The sequence below is a fragment of the Oryzias latipes genome, chromosome 16 (genome assembly GCF_002234675.1).
Source record: "Oryzias latipes chromosome 16, ASM223467v1".
In the NCBI taxonomy this organism is placed as follows: domain Eukaryota; kingdom Metazoa; phylum Chordata; class Actinopteri; order Beloniformes; family Adrianichthyidae; genus Oryzias; species Oryzias latipes.
In genome coordinates, this window is record NC_019874.2 from 25,430,378 (window position 1) to 25,450,619 (window position 20,242).

At 40.1% G+C, this 20,242-nt stretch overlaps 1 protein-coding gene across 6 annotated transcripts; it reads right to left on the minus strand.

The window, feature by feature from the left end:
* Positions 1–740: 740 nt before the first annotated feature.
* Positions 741–18,958, minus strand: mag (myelin associated glycoprotein). 6 transcript variants are annotated; one of them, XM_023964661.1, is made up of 13 exons: positions 14,417–14,568; positions 11,677–11,760; positions 9,409–9,513; positions 8,770–8,845; positions 8,297–8,665; positions 7,915–8,211; positions 7,504–7,761; positions 5,890–6,150; positions 5,359–5,667; positions 3,617–3,716; positions 2,404–2,500; positions 2,076–2,129; positions 741–1,818 (listed from the first exon to the last, which is right to left on the minus strand). In XM_023964661.1, the coding sequence occupies exons 4-13, from the start codon at positions 8,813–8,815 to the stop codon at positions 1,660–1,662; spliced, it is 1,950 nt and encodes a 649-aa protein (XP_023820429.1). In that variant the 5' UTR covers positions 8,816–8,845; positions 9,409–9,513; positions 11,677–11,760; positions 14,417–14,568; the 3' UTR covers positions 741–1,659. The 6 variants fall into 6 exon arrangements, with proteins under 6 accessions (XP_023820429.1, XP_023820431.1, XP_023820432.1 ...); XM_004078323.4 differs by lacking the exon at positions 14,417–14,568 and adding an exon at positions 18,830–18,958 and having other exon boundaries at positions 1,660–1,818; XM_023964662.1 differs by having other exon boundaries at positions 1,660–1,818; positions 9,409–9,508; positions 14,417–14,569.
* Between the last annotated feature and the right edge of the window lie 1,284 nt (positions 18,959–20,242).

Here is a 20,242-nt window from a genome sequence, read left to right on the forward strand (position 1 = left end):
TAAAGGGCCGATATCATGCAAAAGCAACTTTTTTGAGCTTTTATGTTCTTGTCTCATGACAAACAATCCCAAAGAGGTATTTTGATCCGTTCACGCATTTCTCAGTATTCCTCTAAAAACATGTACTCTGAGCACCGGCCCCTCCCAATCCATGAACACGAGCGGCTTCTCACACTGTGACGTAGACCAGTGAGGATCAGCCCCTTCCAGGAAGAGTCTGCGCTTCCAGCACCGCCCCCAGGCTAACACAAACACCCACTTTCTCCATGGAGCAAGCAGTGATTTGCAAAACCCTTTTATTTTATATGTACAATATGGACATCCTTGGATGTTGCCATTTTCGTCGGCGACATGCAGAAACGCTGCCGAGGTCAACTCTAGGCTGACGTCATGAAATGGGCGACACCCACAAGGAGAGAAAGGCGGTGCCTCAGAGATCGGAACGTCTAACTTACAAGTTGGAAAATGAACTTGAAAACTAATATTTCATTAAAATTATTGTTCTTTAGTGTGCTAAAGGTAATATATTATCATATATTTGGATATAGTTTACTCTGAACTGCTTAAGAATAGCATGATATAGGCCCAGGATGAAAAAAATGTTTTTAATTTTTCTCCATATTTCAAATATAAAATAAAAGCCTGACAGCAAACAAATTTGATGCAGGATATTTTCTGTACACATTTCAATCCCTCTTCATATACATAAACAACAAATCCAACCAGTTATGGTTATCAAGTTAGGCTATTAGTGAGCTTTAATGACAGACTTGACTCATGTCTTAGAAATAGCATATGCAGCTAGACAGTCAGCACGACTTGATGTCATTCAGACATGCGAGTCCTGGGAACTTCCCCTGATCAGTATCCACTAATCTTTCAGCACAATTTGAACAGATACACAGACACACGGACACAATCAGTTTCCAAATGAAAAGTGCTTTTGCACTTCTGACAAGAAACAAACATTTCAGTGAGAAGATAAAGCAACCATAGAGCGGAAAACTGTCACAAACATTTTCCTCAATAACTTTCAAAAGAGATGGGGAGTTTTTCTCTGTTTATTATGAGAGGCCACTGAATCACAGCACATATTAAATACACATATGTGGAAAGAGGATGCAGCAGACACGCATTTCAACATTACGCCTCTGTCAGTTATCTTCTTTGAACCAAAACAAAGAAAGGAGAGAGTTTGCTCTCGTTTGACAAACGTGTGTGAAGGTAAGAAAACAAAAAGCTCGGTTACTCCCTGCCCCGATGCTTCGACCCGCAGCAGACGCAGTGACAGATGCAAGACAGAGGGAAATTGACAATCACACGGGCAAAGGCGATAGATACCCGACTCGGGCTTGACGTGATGTCAACGAAACCATTCGGTCTTAATGTTAAATCATTTCTGGATCTAAACCCGAAAAATTCATGTAAAGTTGGAATAGTGGCAGTTCTCATGGATGAGGGGGAGCACAAGTGTTGGGAGGGTACTGTTGGTTTTACATCATAAATTTAAAAAAAAAAAGAGACTTGAGTCTTTATGTGTGGGGTGATGTCCAGTACAGGAAAAAAAGGTTAATACACAGTTTGTGGTGCAAAGGAGGTTTGAATTTCGGGGCTGCCACTGCATCTCGCATTGCCGAGGGATCAGGGAAGGATCGCGATTCATTTGGCCTTGATTTCCATATAGTTGCCGCCGTCATCCCCCCTCCCTGGGGCCCCCTCCCTGGGCCTGACCCCGATAAACTCCAGAGAAGCATAATTCAGCTCCTGCCTCTCCAGTCCTGCCATAGGGCCCACAGGTTGGAAATCCCCGTCTTCTCCCTGCAGACAAAGGGACTGTTCAGCGGCACGACCCACCACGGTGCCATCAAAGACACAGGAGAGTGTGGGTTAGTGGTTACTGCTCGACATGTTGACAAGACTAAGATGTTTCCTGTTAGTTGGGCGGGTTGCGTTATCGATTTGGCGGCCATGCAGGAGGCGGTGTCGAAAAACAAACGGCAGAGACGCAGAAGCTGGTATGCGAAGAGAAGCGTCTGTCGCTGAGGTTTTTATGGGGGTTTGTTTGGGAACCTTACCGTAGTCTCCTCTAGAATGGAGTTAAACTTTGAGCCCAACAGCTCTGTCTTAAGCTGTGCAGGAGTTAGGGGAGAGAAAAACAGACAGAAAAACGCAGAAAAGCGATAAAAGCAAGAGAAAAACAGTGTTTGGAGAGGTCATGGTTGGACCTACTAGGACTGCTAGCGGGAAAAACGTCTTTTATTGCCTCCATTGAGAGGTCAAAATGGGGTTTTGACCATTTGTGACGTATTTGGTTACACAATATTTTAACCCCAAGCAATCTGAGAATGGTCATCCAACCCATTCTCCATCATAATCACAATCATTGACATCAGCATGCCTCACCACTTTCTTCCTCAGATTTTGTTTGTCCTTCTTGACTGCGCTGTAGAACAAAGCTGGGTTCTCCAGGACCACGTCCTGCCTAGGGTTGCCATTCTCTCTGGGGGGGCGGAGTCACATAATCAGACTCGGTCTTGACTGCCACTAATGCAGGGCGACACCCCAAGCCTGGGCATCCATTTTAAAACATCAAGCTCTTTAAGGTTATGCTGGAGGCCATCTTTGTTTGTGAGTGACGTGGTTATTTTATGGGTTTAGTTGCTGAGATCACAGCTATTTCGGGGGAAGGGGAGGAAGAGAAGATGAGATATTTTTAGGTTTAAAAAATGCCTGAAGGCTATAAGTAAAGCACCTTGGTTAAGGGGCTTCCGGGGTTGTTTTTAGCTTGGCAGTTCAAGGATACAGAAGCAACGCCAGAGCAGGGAATCAGCCTGCAAGGTATAAGGTTAGTCCGGCTCACTAACCCAACGTACAAGGTAGCCAATGTGGATCTCCGAAGATTTCAACTGGGCCCACTGACTGTATATGAAAACTGGAGTGAGTTACCCCTCCCCTTTGCTTTCCAAACAGGAAGTACCTGCTGGTTCCAGGAAGTCAAAATCCCATAAGAATTCTAAAATAAGCAGCTATTTCAGAAAAGCCATTCTTGTTCTTGCTTATCCTAATTTTTTCATATTTTTTTTGTAGTGCAAGTTATTCAAGTTATAAACTAACCAGTCAGTTGCTTAGAAAGTATTTGGTCTCAGGTCGAACGTTCAAAACATTTGATTGACAGATTCTCCAGAGCCGGCTATCATGTGGTAGAGGTGTGGCCTTCCATGAGCTCACTCCTGATAAGCGAGAGTGGTTGCCTCAGAAATGTTGATTTACATCAATCACTGCTTATGACATCATCTGGCTCCAACATGGCGACTAAACTGACTTCCTTTGGTTGAAGCTGGAAGTGAGCCATTTTCTACGGTTGCCTTCCCACTCACTCGGTCCAGTTTTCATATACAGTCAATGCCTGGGTCTTGCCGTGGCAACTAAACTCAAACTGCTCTTGAAAAGTGATTCTCACATCCACATCGACCCCACATTCAATCGTGTACAATGTGCATCACTGTGTTTTAGAATGGATGACTAGGCTCAAGTGTTTCCTTGGATTTTAGAAAATCTCAGTGACCAAACTTTTGCGTCACATTGGTCTCTTGTTTAGTTTGCCATTCATACTCACTTCTTGTTGTTTTGGCCCACATATCTGACTGCTGCAATGATGAAGGCTATGACCGCCACCCCTCCAATGGTGCCAACAATGACGGCCATCATGTACTTTTCTGAAATCAAAAAGGGGTCATAATCAGGGCAGTTCTGTGGATTTATCTTTTGGATCACCAAACTTATTAAAGTGAGATTCTCCAAATCCATTTGATGACAAAATGAGCAACAAAAACAAAACTGCTATCCACATTGTGCTCTATAAGAAGAACCATGCTTAGTGTGAGAACACACTGATTAGGAAATAAAGTATATGACTCAACTACAGTATTCTCTCCATATTCCCCGAGGGTTAGGGGGCCAGAGACATCAGTGACTACAGAGAACCACCCCCCAGCCCCGTGGCTGAAGAATGTCTGTCACCGATCCTTACCATCAAACAACCCTTTAAAAAACGTGCTTTATAAAACATTTACAGAACATTAAAAATATTGCTTAACATACGTTTTTTTTATTCAGAGCAATAGACTGTACTGTGGCGTACTTTATAATGCACATTAGGACCAGGAGCCCATGCTTCCTTCTTCCTCAGTTAAGTGCGAGAGGTCCTGAAGCACGATTTGGGAATCAGGCACAGCGTGTCAGTCCAGCAGCAGCGTGTTGTGAGCGTCACTTCTTCCAGAAGAGATTGGTTTCATCCATCATTCATTAATCTGGATGATAATTATTCTCCGCAATCACCTTCCTCAGCATATCAGGATATTTTCTTTTCGCTTCCCAGTTAGCTGATGTAATTTCTCCATGCAGTGGTTACAGTGGAACCGGCTCTTGGAGGCCAATGGGCTGACGTGCTCTTCATCTCCGCCCCAAACCCCCTCAGAAATTCTTGCAGCACCTCCCTGACACAAAAGTCTCATATAAGCTTACGAGTTGTCTTAGCTTTTGTGATAAACCAGAGGAAGCACATTACTGAAAAAAAATCTGCAAATTTCTAAAAACGTGAACACTTAAACCCTAAGCGCGGGAAGACTGTATTGCAAAGGATGTTTTTTATGGATTTCGTTGCATTTCCAAATCAGTGCAAAAGATTTCCCACGGTGTCTTACAGGAACATTCAGAGATTCAAACTGTGACTATGGCTAGGTGTCTAAACAACTGAACGTGTTCAATGTCAACACATTTCAATTCAATTCTGATTACTTAGTCAAACTATTTAGTTATGGAAAGTTTTTTTTATATAACTTGTGATTTAAACTGAAAAAAGTAAAACTTTTTAATAGAAAAAGAATGAGTTCTTGCATAGAAAAATAACAGCAAAGCTTCTTTTGGACTGAGAAAAAAAGTTCAAAACAATCTTCTATTTCTGTCACCTTTTGCGGTATCACTGATTTTTTCATACTTTTATTTTTCATTTTTTTACAGTGTACTGTGATCTGTGTCCTGATTGGCTGAAGACCTTGTCATTCAATCTCCATTTGGTTTCTCCTATGCTCAATGGGTTCAGCTGCCAAATCTACATAAATCTTCAATAGCTAGCAGATCCTTGTTTTCACCTTTTTTTCTGTAAAGGTTGGAACTTTGAGAGTTTAAACAAGAGAGAAAAGTGTGAAAAGGTCTGAGAAAAGTGAATAAAGTGTGCAGTGAGGAGTTTTACAGCCTTAAAACATCTATTGTCCTACTTTGCAGATTTGAGTTTTATTTTTAGAACGTAACCCAATGCTGTCTGACAAAGATGGGGTCTGAACTGTTTTTTTAACTTACTTTCCTGCTGGAGCTCTAGGAGCACGCTCTGTCGTCCATACACGTTGGAAATGCTGCAGTGGACGTTCACAGCGGGGCCGCCATTGTTGACCCGCTCCCCTTTCTCTCTGAGTTTGATCATGCCCGTGGACATGTGACCGTCTGTGTGCATGTAGAAGTTGTAGCGGTTGTCAGTTTCGTTGATGGTGATGTTCAGGTCAGCCAGGTAGAACTCGATGATGGGTTCGGGGTTTCCCGTCGCCATGCAGACACACTGGACCCCCTCCCTCACCACTGTGCACTTTGACTCCTCCAGAAGGACCGGAGCATCTGATAAAGAAACAGTCGTAAAGAGCTGCAATGATCAAAGAAGATGTGAAGCTAGATCCCAATAAAATGCTGAAATAGAATGTACTGCAGAGGATAATATATGCTACTGGTCAGTGATTGAAATATGTTACACGTGTACAGAGTTCTGCAGTAATTATCTTATCTTGTCTGACTTGAAACTGCACTCTGGTGTGGCGCGACAGTGTGGAGGGCGACACTCACACTCCACGGTGATGTTGAAGGAGCTGCTGGCTCGTCCGTGTTCATTCTCTGCCAAGCAGCGGTACTGTCCGTCTCCCTGGGGTGTGACCTCAATGACCTCCAGCACCGACAGTTCGTCAGCTGTGATGGTGCCCACCAGCTCTCCATCCTTCAGCCAGGTCAGGGTGGGGGCTGGGTTACCCTGGGTGCTGCAGTGCAAGGCCAGAGAGGAGCCCTCGAGCACCGTCATGGATTCATTCACCACAGGCTCACGAGGAGGATCTGGAAGAATGGACAGATTTACATTAAATATACAGTGAGGGGAGAATGTAAACAGTGAGACTGAATATTTATGGCCCAGGTCAAAGAACATGTGGACTGTAAAATCATTCTAACTAAATTGTTTTTATTCCTAAACCAAAAAAAAAAAACTTTAAACTTAAACTGTATGTCCATGTTATTTATCAATGTTTTTGACATTGTTTCACAGCAAAAACAAACATTCACCTTAATAACATTTAATCATTTATTCCTAAATTTTAGCTGCTTTTACAAAATAAATAACACAATAAAAATCTACATATATGCCCAACTTCCATTTATTAAGAATTAATAATTATCATTTTGTTAAAAAAAAAAAAAAAAAAAAATGGCATTTCACCTCTAAGTCAGCCTCTAGACCAGAGGTGGCAAACTATGGCCACATGCACCCCGTTAAACTGGAATAAATGGATAATACTTCATAATTTTGTGTTTTCCTTGTAAATCTGATGTCTCTCCATAGATTGCCTTTTGCTTAGGTGCAAAAGTTATTCTGCATTAATTAGGTGTCAGGAGATTTGTTGTTTTTTGACGTTGTGCATTTCCATGTCATCAATTCACATTAAACGATACAACATTGTCCAGTGTGTGCAAATATTGTGCAGGTATGTCATATATATGCACCGTCATGGCACAGGTACGGTGGCCCTGAGGTACAAATCACTTTAACAAATGACTAAATTTAAAAATATAATAAAGATCACAATTAAAAAACCAAAACACCAATAAAAAAACATTACATTTTAAAAAAGAAAAACAAAATTCCAGAAACCGGACAAATTACAAAAAAAAAAAAAAAAATGAAATGTTTCGGAAAACAAAAGTAATTTCCAGAAATTAAAATAAAATGTTGAAATGATGATGTTTAAGTTTTGATGTTTTGAGTTTTTTCAAACGTGTCACCCAATCAGCAATGACCCATAGTACCTGCTTTTTCTGGTTACTTCTTTAGTTTCATTTTTTAACATTCCATTTTGATTTTGGAAAATAAGTTTTCCAAAATGTTTTCTTTTTTCTTTTAGTAGAAATTTTTTGTTTCATTATTTTGGAATTTTGTGTTGGTTTCTGGAATTTTGTTTTCATTCCTAAAATATGTTTTTGTTTTTTATTTGTTTTACTTTTTATCCAGATTTGTTTTACTGGTTTACAATCTGTAATCTCTATTATGTTTTTGTTGGTTGTTGATTTGCATGACAAGGTCACTACAGACAGGGCAACCACAATCATGTCACATCTGGAGAAGTTTCATATTTGACTTTTGTTTTTAACTAAAACAGTTGCGCTTCACGTCATGGAGAGTTATTTAGCACTCACATCTGACAGACAGGTACATTGAGGTGTTCATGGCTCCAAAGCCGTTGTCTCCGACGCAGGTGTAAATCCCCTCGTTTTGAGGCGTCACATCATCCAGAAAGAGGGATACATTGGACGCCGTGTCCCACAGAAGCTCCTGCTCTCCAAACATCCAGGAGATCCTGGGAGGAGGGTTGCTGTCCACCTCACAGTGCAGCGTCACAGAGCTGCCCTCCATCACCTCAGACGAGACGTTCACCCACACCGAGCGTGGCGCGTCTACAAAACAAAGCATTTTCTTTTCTAACGTTCCCAGGTCACAAAGGAAAATCATGAAGCATCTTAGAGAATAAAATTCCTTGCTGCAGATTTAGTTTTCTAGATCTCTAAAGATTCTGAAGTCAGTAGCTTGGTTTGTGTTTCTGTACGTACACTTGATGTCTAAGGAGATGAGTCGCTCGTACACCAGTGTGGTGTTGGGGTAGTAGACTCTGCAGCCTAGCAGCTGTCCGTTGTGCATCGGTCTGGGAACGAACGCCAGGGTGCTGGACATCACCGCTGTGTTGCCCTCCTCCACATAGTCAGAGCTGAACTCTGGGTCAGGTAAGTAGTCTGTGTACATCCACTGGATCTCAGGCGTCATGTCCGGGCAGTTATCAGGAACGTAACAAGTCAGCTCCAGGTTCTCATCGCTGACGATCTCCTCCGGCACGTCGATGCTGGGCTGATCTAGAAAACAACACAAGACAACATTTGACTGTCGGTTACAGGATATTTTCAGTCGTGAAAAACTATTGTTGTTTTTTAAACTCACCCAAAACTTTCAGCTCTGCAAAGTCTGGGTACGTATAAATATTAGCTCCACCAAGGTCAGCACGGAAATAGTATCTCCCAGAATGCTCTGCACCAATGTTGCCAATAAGCAGGGTGCAGTTCCTCTGGTTCAGGTCACCCAGCAGCTTGGTGCGCCCCTTGTAGCTCTCATGAACAACTTCTGTGCGCGTTTTGAAAACCACAGGAGGGAAGAGCTGAGGGTAAGGCTGGCCATAGTACCAGATCCCATGGATGCCCCGATATGGCCTGATGCTGGACGGATACATGAAGGTGCACGGGATGACCACGCAGGAATTCGTCATGGCTGTGATGTCACGAGGTACCCAGACATTCCACTGAGAGTCGGCATCTGCAACAAAAGACGTGAGATGAGCCAAATTTGAAGGCGATCGTCTTCTGAAAGCAGAAAAGCAAATCTGTTTCAACAAAAAAAGAGAATCATGAATTCCTTACTGTGGATGATCAAAAGCAGAGGTAAGAGCAGCTCCAAACACCACATGGTCTCTGCTCAGCGTTGAACCATAGACCTCTGCGAGGAACACAGATTCTGTCAGCAACAAGACAAAGAATAAACAGGAAAAAACACGTCTTCTCATATATTGTCTCAAACACTGACCTCCAAATGTCTGTCACACTAGATTTCTTTGATTTTGGCTCCCAAGGTTAGCATCACATAGCCTAACCTTCGTGAAGTGAGCTAAAGCTCCTAAAAGTCGTCCTCTTACAGCACAAATGCACGCTCAGTGACAGCTAGCAGTTGCAAAAATATGCTTTTTTTTGGGAGTTTTCCTGGGTGTTTATGCACCAAGTGCGTGGGAACAGAAACGCTGGTGCTGAGCAATCACAGCACTTCTCACCAGTGATGGATCTTATTCACAGTTTCACTGTGAGTGAGGTCATCTCCAATCAGTAAACAACTCTGTTTTCTTCATAAATTGGGTTTTCCCATTACAGTTTTATGCAAATCCGCCTTTAGTTAAATGATTACTGTTCTTGGCCTTCAAAGTTGGATTGAAATGAGTGAAGAGTCTATAATTCAAAAAATGAAAACTTTTGACAAAACTTTTGGGAGCAAAAAAAAGAGAACTTTACCGTAAAAGGATGTTTTGAAACAAACAGAATCTCGGCAGGACAGCTTGTTGGAGGCTCCACAAGAGGGTGTTCACTCACACCCCTACAGCTTGATGGCCTTCTGCTCTGTAAAAAAAAAAATTCAAAAAGAGAGAAAGAAGAATAGAGGAGACATTCATGCGCTGACATCAGGCGGGCTCCTCAGAGCAGCAGTAAGTCAGACCTGCCCCGTCCTCCTCAGTGGAATCTGTCATTATGTGTGCCATACGTAAGCCCTCGCCATGAAAGGCCGTCGCTGTTCAGCGAGCTGTGACACCCCGCCAAACACCAGTCACCACACATCATGTCATCAATACATTACTGACACGATTCGTGCAGTGCTAGAAATAAACAACAGCTAGTACAGATGACAGCAAACAATTTGTAAACGAATGCCACTGCTTAAGCCCATTTACTGAAGTGGCAGAATTACCAAGGCGCTTCAAGTATTCTCGGTTTTAGCGCTACCATATTTAAACTTTTCTTTTCTTGCATTCAGGGAGTCAGGACTCTCCAATAAGAGAATTTATTTGAGCAAAAGTAATAGCCAATGTGGATTTTTCTATTATAGTTAATTCTTAACAGGATCAATCCTAATAAAAACTCTTATAAAAGTTATTTTTAAAACTTCAACTTTGTTACAACGTCTCTGCCTCCAAACAGAAAACAGTGAAGTGAAAGCACAACATTTCTATCATCCATTAGGAGCAAAAAAGGCTGGGATCTGTACAACTAAATTATTTTTTAACGAAGTGGATTCACTTGTAAAATTTGAATGAACCCTTAGAGGGAGAGCTAACGGATCCTCCACTTTCAGCTAAAATAATAATATAAATTCAAGCATTTTAAATCAGTACTTGTGTTTTTGACGTTTTACAGCAGGAAAAGAACTTTTAAACTCTCACTGCAGCAATCTGTCTCAGGTGTGGCTTTATTAAAGACCCAGTCTGAAGAATGAAAATTGTGATTTGGGCGTTTTTAACGTGTTCTTGTGGCATTTTTCTGATGATGAAGGACATACATTAAGAAAATGAAACTCAAATTTGTATATCTGAAAATGTCTTCATTCAAATCGATGTGAATCAGGAGCAAAACAAAAATCTGCTTTAAAAAAAGCCTATTTGTAAATTACAAAAACTCGCTGGGCTCCCTGCTCTGCTCCACAAAAGGGAGGGAAAGAGGGGCGGGGTTACTCCGCGCCAAAGGTCCCGCCTACAATTCAGAGGTGAATTTCTGATAAACTCCTGAGGCTATGTCCTAGGAAACAGTTTTTTTTAAGTCATAGATAAGTTAAAAAATGACTGGAGGAGGCCTTCAAACTGCTTAAAAAATGTAAATGTCAATTCATAGAAAAAACTAGATGATCAGATGCACAGAGAAGGAGGATTTCATACTGATGCTGGGGCAGCCGGTGTGTACAGATGGTCAGATTGAGTGTGCAGCTTCATGACTAACACGTCTCCACATCCCCCAGAGAATCCATGTCAAATATTGGGAACGAGGAACGTTTCTGAAGGCTTAACAGTGCTGTGAATGTCAATGTCTTGCCAATCATCACACAGTCCCACTGACTCCTTACAAGCAAATAAATGTTGAAGCTTCTGATTTTATAAAGACTTGTGTTTGTCTAGAAGGATGCTTTTATGATTGCCCCTCATTGTGGCATTTAAAACTTTTGGTCACTAGAGAACACACTTTTTTGAGTTTATTTACAGGAATAAATATTTGTACCAATTCCAGAGCGAAATTAGTGACCCGCTTTAAATCGTTTGTCAACCAAATATGTTTGTGTGCCTGCTGTTTGCTGATCAGCAGATAATTATTGTTATTGTTCTTTGGAATAAAAAAAAAATCTACATGCTATTAGTAAAAACACTACTATAAGCGTATTACAAAGCAATCAAAATTGTATCAAGTAGTTTTTTTGCATTGTTCATTTTGTTTAGAACAAATATTTTTGCTTTAATGGTTCATTTTTATACTTTCTTTACCCATAATGCCTCACATCTCACAGCTTTTCTGCAGTCTCAAGTACAATCCCATTCCCCAACCAAAGCCCAGGAGCGGGATGACTGTGTCCATCCAGCGCCAGCAAACGTGCATCAGCATCAACCGGCGAGCATGGGGCCGGGCAGAGCCACGGCACCAACGCCAGCCCCACAACAACAGCCCCATTGAAGGGGCAGACAAACGGCTGGCTCAGAGCACACACTCTGTGCGTGCACACGTGTGCGCACTGAAAACACTTGCCTCATACCAGCCTCAGCACCAGGCTCCTGCTGCCTCGCAGTCGCGACTTCCTCACGCTGTTCTCTAAATCCTGGGTGGGAGGTTCTGATGAAGCATAAAACATAAACAGAGGCGTCAGTGAGAGGGAAGACCAGCGACTGTGCGTGGACAAGTTTTACATGAGTTGTGGGCAGATTTGAATATGCTTTCAACATTTCCAGAGCTGCTCTTTAGCCCACTCTGAATTCCTCTGATCCACCATGTTCCACTGGTGTCCAATGTGTCTTCCCTATGTGAGGAGCTGGTAATCACCATTTCCACTTTTAATAAATGCTTACAGTCAAAGACAACGGTTTCTGCAACATATTTAGACAGGGAGACACTTTAGGAACAGATATGGTTATTTTATGAAATATTTAAATGACTTTGCTGATTTCTTTGACGTTTTATTTTACCCTCCATTAAAACGGTGGTAGCCAGACAACACAAAATGTGGTCAGATTTAAATGTCACAAACAGAAATATGCTGATGATCTTTCCAGCCACATACAGTTCTAATATTTGCCCTGATGAAGAATGTGTGTAGGCGTGCACCATAAGCACTCAGTCCACACTAGTTTCCATAATGATTTGACAAAGAAACGTGTGTCTTCACTGAGGTTGTGTTTTCCTCCACTCTCATAAACATGGAGAGTGCGTCACAGAGCTCCAAAGGAATTAAACCATCAGCCAAGTGATGCCATCCACGAGCCACATAACCACAAGGGAATCCCTCTCCCAACCGTCTGGAGAGGAGTTGAAGGAGTGAATGTGGCATTCACTGAACCGTGGACAAACGAATGCACAGCATGCCACAGCAACACCCCTACGCCACTTCTTAAGATGGTAAAAAACTGTGCCAACATGCTCTGCCGTGTGGGGCGAGCAGATGTGACTTTTGTTGCGTTTGCCGTGGGAACAGGAGGCTCAAACTACATCCCTGAGATCAAACCTGAAACTCCAACTTTATCTAATGATGCCAAAAATGAACTGCCAAATGCCTCATTTCCATTTGATAACTTTATGACTGAAATAAAAAGGTTTTTCTACCGTTTCAGTAAGTTAAAGTCAAGTACGATCTATTTTTTCCAGATAAACAGAATGCACTAAGATCTAAATCAAGCCAAGAAAACCTTTTTATGAGTCCCCTCTCTTTTCTGAAGTTGCCCACACAAACAATGGCCTGTTCCAAGGTTTTCATCCTAAACATCGTCTGCAGCCTATGTGAAGAACACCATCTCTGCAGCTCTTGGAGAGAAAGGAAACTTTGTGTGGAGAACACTGGCCATTGTGTGAGGGGCGAAGTGGAGGATTTTTTTTCTTTTTTTTTTCCGGAACAGACCTGCTCACAGCTTGCGCTTTGCAGCTTGCCTGTGACGCGCAAGCTGATCCACCACCAGCTATAGCTAGCTCAAAATTACTCAGAGGAGCAGATGGTCTAAAAAGAAATGACTGCTCCCCCCTCCCACGAGTGTTGTGATGAGTACAGTGCACAACATGCACATGCACATCATCTATAGTCATCTCGGCATTCACATGCCGGTAGTTCTGTTACAGCTCATAAAAGAATTTGACAAATTAGTTTTTTTATGTCATTTGATTTGCAAAGCCAATATTTCAAACTTTGTTTTATTCTCTATGGTTTGAAATCTAAAAGTATCTATTTTTTGAAAATTGTTCCAATTTTTCGTCAATAACCTCCAGGTTCACAGTTTCTCCCTCATAGGGGATGCAGGGTGTTTAGGACAGTAAAGCTTCAGTTGGCAGATCTCCACCAAAAGAGCAGGAGCCCCCAACAGCTCATAGTATTCGTCTCTACTTTGCAAACATGGATAATTTGGCGATCCTCCTCATGTGTGGCAGATGGTGAGCCACAAGCCCCCCCCCCGTCCCTTCCGCTCTGAACAAAACTGGACAACATACAGAGCTTTCAACCTGTTCAAGCACACAGGCAAACGATGTGTGGCCCCTTTCCAGGGCTACCTGGAACCCACCTGAAACCCTATGCATGACTTGATCGAATAAACAAGGAAAGAAAGTTAAAAAGGAAGGCTGGGGCAGAAAAATAACTTCATTTGAGATGCTCTTCTAGTGTTTGATTCTGAAATAAATCAGTAATTCTTTTAAAAGTTAAAAATCTTCAATTTTTAAAATAAAATGGTTATCCAATGATGCTATTTTATCTACTAAAAATGATGTTTAAATTTCTGAACCAAACCTTAATGACGTTTGTTTAAGTAATAAGTAGAAAGTACTTCAATAATTTGTGTAACTGTGGTGAAGCGTTTGCTAACCGGCTTCCTGACATTGAAGTTACTCTTGAGCAATCACACTTCCTGTTGTGTCATCTAGGAAATTTGCCCAGAAATCATTGACAGGGTTGAGAAACCTGTGTTGACATCAGGAAACCTGGATGCTCCTTTATGGGTGCACACTCGCATCACAAATACAGTCATGATGGAAGTCCCCACCTAACTGTTAATACCTTCACTCCGCTTTCCAACTAAACTCATCAGTCCTGTGTGTTTGCGTGTAAACTGAATTCCCCTAAAAAAAAAAAAAAAAAATCATACAGCAGAAAAATTAAGTTGCTAGAAACATGCAATCCAGTCTCCCTGTAAATGTCCTCTTTCAAAAGCTCTAAAATGAGAAAAAAATCATAAAAAAAATAAAGAAATACAAATAAAACATTTGGGGGGAAAAAGGAGCTCCTGCTGCTCACCTGTATAGATGTCTGCGCTGCACAGGTCCTGGGCCAGCGGCAGTCTGTCCTCTGACACTCACACGTAAAGCACCAGCAAGACTTCTCGCCACTCTCTGTACCAAGCCCCAACGCTTGAGACTAAACTGCCCTCGCCACCGCCGCCACCATCACCCCTCCCATATAAAATCAGCCCTTCAGTGTGGCATCATTGTTCTGCAACTTTTCCCCCCAAGGCCATTCAGAAATATGCGAAGGGGGGGGGGGGCACAATAGAGCATAGTGTTCCAGCTCTCCATGACAAACACGGGTGAGGCTTTGAGCTCTAGAGTCTCCGTCTAACTTGACCAATCAGTGCACGCTGGATGAAAGCGAGTCGATTTGAACACGTTGAATTTAGTTCGAACATGGCAAGAAGTCAGATGGGGGGGGGGGGGGGGGGTCGATCATCAGGGGATTTGAAGTACAAAGAAAAAGAAGTCAGGAAACCTTTAGACAATTCATTTCAGGAGCATCATTGGGACTAAAATTCAATACAAGTTAAAAGAAAAAACATCAAAGGATCAAGACATCACTTTTGGGACAGTTACAAACTGGATCCCAGAGAACACAATTCCACTTTTCAACATGTCTTCCTACATTTAAACGCTTTCCAGCTGCTTGAAAACAAGGTTCTTTAGGTGTTGTCATGTTTTAGTGCTACAGAAATGATCAAACTCAAAATTGAAACACTAAGCTTTAGTCGTTTATGACCCCTTTTGAAAGTAGACTTTATATGACAACATTTTCTCTTAAATATCATAAATTCAAATACTGTAATTAAAGTGGTTTACAGAGCAAAACAGAAGAAGCTGCAGGATGAATTGTGCGCTAAAAGGGATTTTTTTTTTACTTAAAAGGACACAAAAACTGCTTTTAAAATGTTTTTTTTTAAAATGAACAATCTAGAACTACAGCAGAAAACCCTACAAAGGTATATGTGCTAAGGAAGTTTTAGTATTTTTTCTCACACTTTATTATAAGACGACTTAAACTTTAACTGAACCCTCATATGACATTTTTCAAAATAAAACTAACATCTCTGTTCTTTGTCAGAAACGGAAGCCACATTTCATAAAATCTTTATTACCACAGATTCATTTTTGTGGTTTGGTTCTTTTCGCTGCGCTAATGTGTCAGAGAGCATCGCCTTTATCAATACATTCAATTGCTCCGAGAGAAAAAAATATCGACAAAATTTAAGAGTATACTGACCACTTCTCCAATAAATGCAAGGCACAATAAATTAGGGAGCAACAATCCAAACAGATCGATCTGTCTGAGGCAAGTTGTTAATCGAATAAACCTATACAATTATAAACCCAGCAGATAAATCGATTGGAAAATAACATTTGGATTGAGGTACGTTGGGTTTATTTTACTATAATGTGTAAACTAGCAGGTACATCACAGTGAAAAACACACATAACAGTAAAAAATGATGAGCCATTATTAACGTGTGGAGACACTTTCACTTTAGCAAAGACATGTGACCGTACAGTGTGCTAGAATGTTCTAAGAATGTTCCCTTTGGATACTTTGGATGTAGAAAAACAACAGTGGAAACTAAGATGTGAATGGATTTGACATTCATTCTTGTTTACTTGTTTGTTTGTACACATTTAATTTACACTACATTATTTTGCTAAAGCAACCAAAACGGACTATGAATCATATCATCAACCACAACTTATGAAATGAATCAACTCGTTAATAAAATGAATCCTTACATTAAAATGTTTTCAAATCTGACTGATATGATTTCTAAATGAACAGTTTTTCTAAAAAGGTTATTTGACTATTTGAGAACTTAGTCCAAACTTTTACTTTGACACTAATATTCATCCATCTAGTAATGCATCCATGTCATAATGAAACAAGAAAAAGACAAGACAAGACGCAGTAGTCTGGGCTAAAATGAATCAAAATGCAGGTGAGGTTAACAACACTTTTTAAGTGTATAAATGACTGACAGAATTCAAACCAATTGTTTGTATGCAAAGTAAACTAAACATATAAAAAAAATACTAAAGAGTTAAGTGATTTGGCTATTAAGTGGCTCAATAATACTCAATTTCTTCAGTTAATTTATTTTAGGGCAAGTTAGACAAAAAAACTTTTTCACCAAATCTTTCAGACATTGTCTTTAAAAAATGTCTGTTGTGTTTTTTTTCTTTCCAAAATCCTTATATGATTATTATTATTATGTTATTAGGTCTGCATCAATGATGTCTACTGATGACAATTTTGGTTAATCTTCACTAAACTTCAAGAGAAATTCAACTTAACGTTTTTCACTCCATGACAGGAAACTTGAAAATTCACAGACATCAGAGTATAATCTGGAATATTCCCAATCTGGTGAAACCAGATTTTGACTTTTTTTTATATATATATTTTTACTCAGTTTGAGTAAGAAAACTTACCTGAAGAATTGTAATTAAACTATAAAGCATTATAATGTGCAAGTGTTGTCAGAAAAAACAGTTGTTTTAGAATTTATTCAGCATTTTTCATTTCATAGAATCCCAAAAGTTGACCCCCCCCCCCCCCCACACACACACACACACTTCCTGTTTACTCCGTTTTCTCAGGGTTGCCCTAGCATATAGAAATGCATAACATGTCTTAAAGGTATACAGTGCTGACACTGTTCTGACCACAAAATGATAACCAGAGACTTGCTACCAACGTGCCCCGGCTCAAACAGTAGCCATTGTCTCCAGAGGCCTTCTGGGACAGAACAGCTCGGCTCGAGCCTGACACCGCACAACACCGGGAAGTCGATGTGCACAGATAATTGTCTTTTAATCAAAACAATCCCCTGTTCTCTGCCCTGCTTCGTTTGGCTCCGATTCGTGTCCAACCTTCCCCTCTTGCTTGTAATTTTTTTAAGAGCTTTTGTTGAGCTTGACTACATTTTGAGCTGACTTGGACCAATTAATTAAGGGTTTGGTACAAGAAAGGTCTAAGCCAGTGTTTGGATAAATGAGGTACAAATTTCAGCATTTCATTTAATTGGATCCCATTTCAGCATTTAATTGGATCCATACAATTACCTGCTGATTGATTTTTGCAGCAAAAATAATGACTAGTCACAAAAAAATTGGTTATTCCAATTTAAAAACCTTTTTTAAAACAAAACATCAGTCTTTTTGACCACTGTAGCATTTTTTCAGAATGGCCATTTTTGATTTTTTTTTTCTTTTTCCAAAAGTTTCAGGCAGAATTTTGTACTTTATTTCTCTTTCATGGTATAATCTTAATGTCTTAAGATCTTAATCTTAATGTTTGAAACTTTGTTTGAAAAAGGCTCTCTACATGGCAACATGGCATAGAAAATTACACTCAAAAGTGGATTGGGGTTAAATTATTTGTCTACTGCGTGACACAATTATACAAATATATAATAAAATGAGACTAAACTGTTTAGAGGTCAGATTTAAGTCATTATCTTTGCTTGACTGTATGAGTTTATGCATTAGGTCGTTTGCACGTTTAGGACTTTGAAGATGAAAGCAGTAATGGACAAAAACACTGCAAAGGAAAAGTAGCACCTTCGTCCTTTTAAGTGAACTGAGGCGAGCAAAAGCATTTAAAGCAACACAAACATGTATGTTCTAGCGCTGTGCAACTGTGGACAATAAACAGTTGAACTGCACTATAACTGCTTAATCACCTCACAGCATGATCACAACAATAACTACTTGTACAGCAGCTCTGTAAGAGAAACATAAAAAAAAATCCTCAGAAAGACTTTGATTAGATCAATTATATATGTGTTCAAAAGTTATTAGAAGCAGCTAAATTCAAAGTTTTAATCAGTGAATTTCAATCTTTTTTATAGTGTTTTATTAAGAGTTGTTGCAGGCTGTTGTCCTATTCTGTTTTGGTTTTTTGTGGTTCTGATTCCCAAAGGAGCAGCAATAATCTGAAATGTGTCCCAATTGGCTGAAGTTCCCACATTCCACTCCAAACTGTCATGTCGCCTGTTAAGATTTTTAAATATTTTTAAGCCTCTAATTGCAGACACTTATATGTGGAAGAAATAACCCTTATGACTGGATCAAAAAGGGTTTTCCATTTGGTCTTTAAACATGAAATATAACAAAACTGTCAGCAGGAAGCATCGCTTTTTATTTGCATTATTCTCTGAAACTAATGGGAACACGGGTCAAATTTATCTTAAAACATACATGGTATAATATCAAACCCACATTCTTGCATGATATCCTCTTTGTTGACATCCAAAAGCCACAATCCACTACAAATCCTAAAAGAGTTTGAAAGGTCAGTTTCCAACCCATAAAAAACTAAAAGTAGTGAGACAAACAGGCGGTCGGACCCTAAAAATCTTGTCAAAATGCATGAAGACAATGAATTGGAGGCTCTTACCTTATCAGCTGATCTAAAGCCAGAGAGAGGCACACAGTGGTCCTCTTTGCTTCAACGATCGCTTTTTCTGGCGCTCTCCCTCCTCCCTTTTCTCTTTGCTCCCTGTGTCAGCAGATTGGTTTTTTGGCAAACCAACTTGTATTTTTTTTTATATGTAAACAACTTGAAAGCTACAACAGATCTTAATCCTCTGGTAGAGCTGTGAAGAGTCCATTCCTCCTCACTAATCTAAAAAAAGAAGCTGTGCAAGCAAACAAGACTCAGTCCATAAAAATTTAAGATTCATGCATGATCACTTTTAAAAATCATATTTTTTCTGGATTTTACTGAGGAAACAAGAAAATCTTACCTTGGAGGATGGTAGACAACAGGAAGGTTAAAGAACGACTATAAACCTTGTTTTAACAGAAATTCACTCACTCATTGGCTTATGAGATGACAGTTAAAATCAATCTGAATGTGGCAGACGCGCATATTTGCTGCAGAAAACATACAAAAGGTTAGGCCTGCACAATATACCGCAAATTTATCGTTATCGCGACATTAAGCTGTGCAATATGCATACCGCAAAAGACGGCGAAAATCGCAATAAATGGTTACCTTTAAATGTGCTAAAACAATCTCATGGCAGCTTGAAATATTGAACAAATGAAATAAATCCCTTTATGCATTTAACCAATCGGAAGGACCCGTTTACGTTGTTGATCAATCAGATGAGCCCTTTTATGTTTGATGTTTGCCTCCTACGTCGACGAGGGTCATTTGGAGTATAATTTTTAAACTGTTGCAGTGAAATGGAAATTATGTTTTTTGTTGTTTTGCTGTTTGTTTATACACGGCAAATTTTATCGTTATCGCAATATTAATCACCAATATCGCATATCGCGAGTTTTTCTCATATCGTGCAGCCCTACAAAAGGTGGTTACGAACCCTTACCAATTCCTCTCAATTTGAAACAACAATGAAACGTAATCCATTCGTAAAATGACAGAGAGATGGAGGTCCAAGTCCTGGACTTTAAGTTGGGAAAAAGTTGAAAGCATCTCCCTTTTTGATCATTTTGGAAAATTGGCAGTTCAGAGTTAACTGGATCCATTTCACTAGTCCAGTTTTAGAGGGAGATGGACTAGCTATAAACACATTAGAGAAACAGACAGACTTTTGGCTTTTAAAGGAAAACTGATCAAGTTTGGACAAATAAATCAGCCCTTAAAATATCTATTTTAATGTACAGTGTTCATTGAAATGTACGGGACCTAAATCTTGAAAAAAATAATCCAAGAAAGGTAAGAATCTGTCAAGTAGGATAACATGTTTAAAATCACTTCACTGCACACTTTAGCGACTTTTCTCAGACAGACATTTTCACATTTTAAACTCTAAAAATTCAATCATTTTTAAAAAAAATAAAA

What these genes read in the sequence shown, in the direction of transcription:
- mag (XM_023964661.1), bottom strand. Translation starts at nt 8,815, where the DNA reads ATGTGGTGTTTGGAGCTGCTCTTACCTCTGCTTTTGATCATCCACA. An exon ending in TCTGCTTTTGATCATCCACA is followed by an intron (nt 8,666 to 8,769) that starts GTAAGGAATTCA and finishes CTTTTGTTGCAG; the next exon opens with ATGCCGACTCTCAGTGGAAT. An exon ending in CATCTCCTTAGACATCAAGT is followed by an intron (nt 7,762 to 7,914) that starts GTACGTACAGAA and finishes TTTGTTTTGTAG; the next exon opens with ACGCGCCACGCTCGGTGTGG.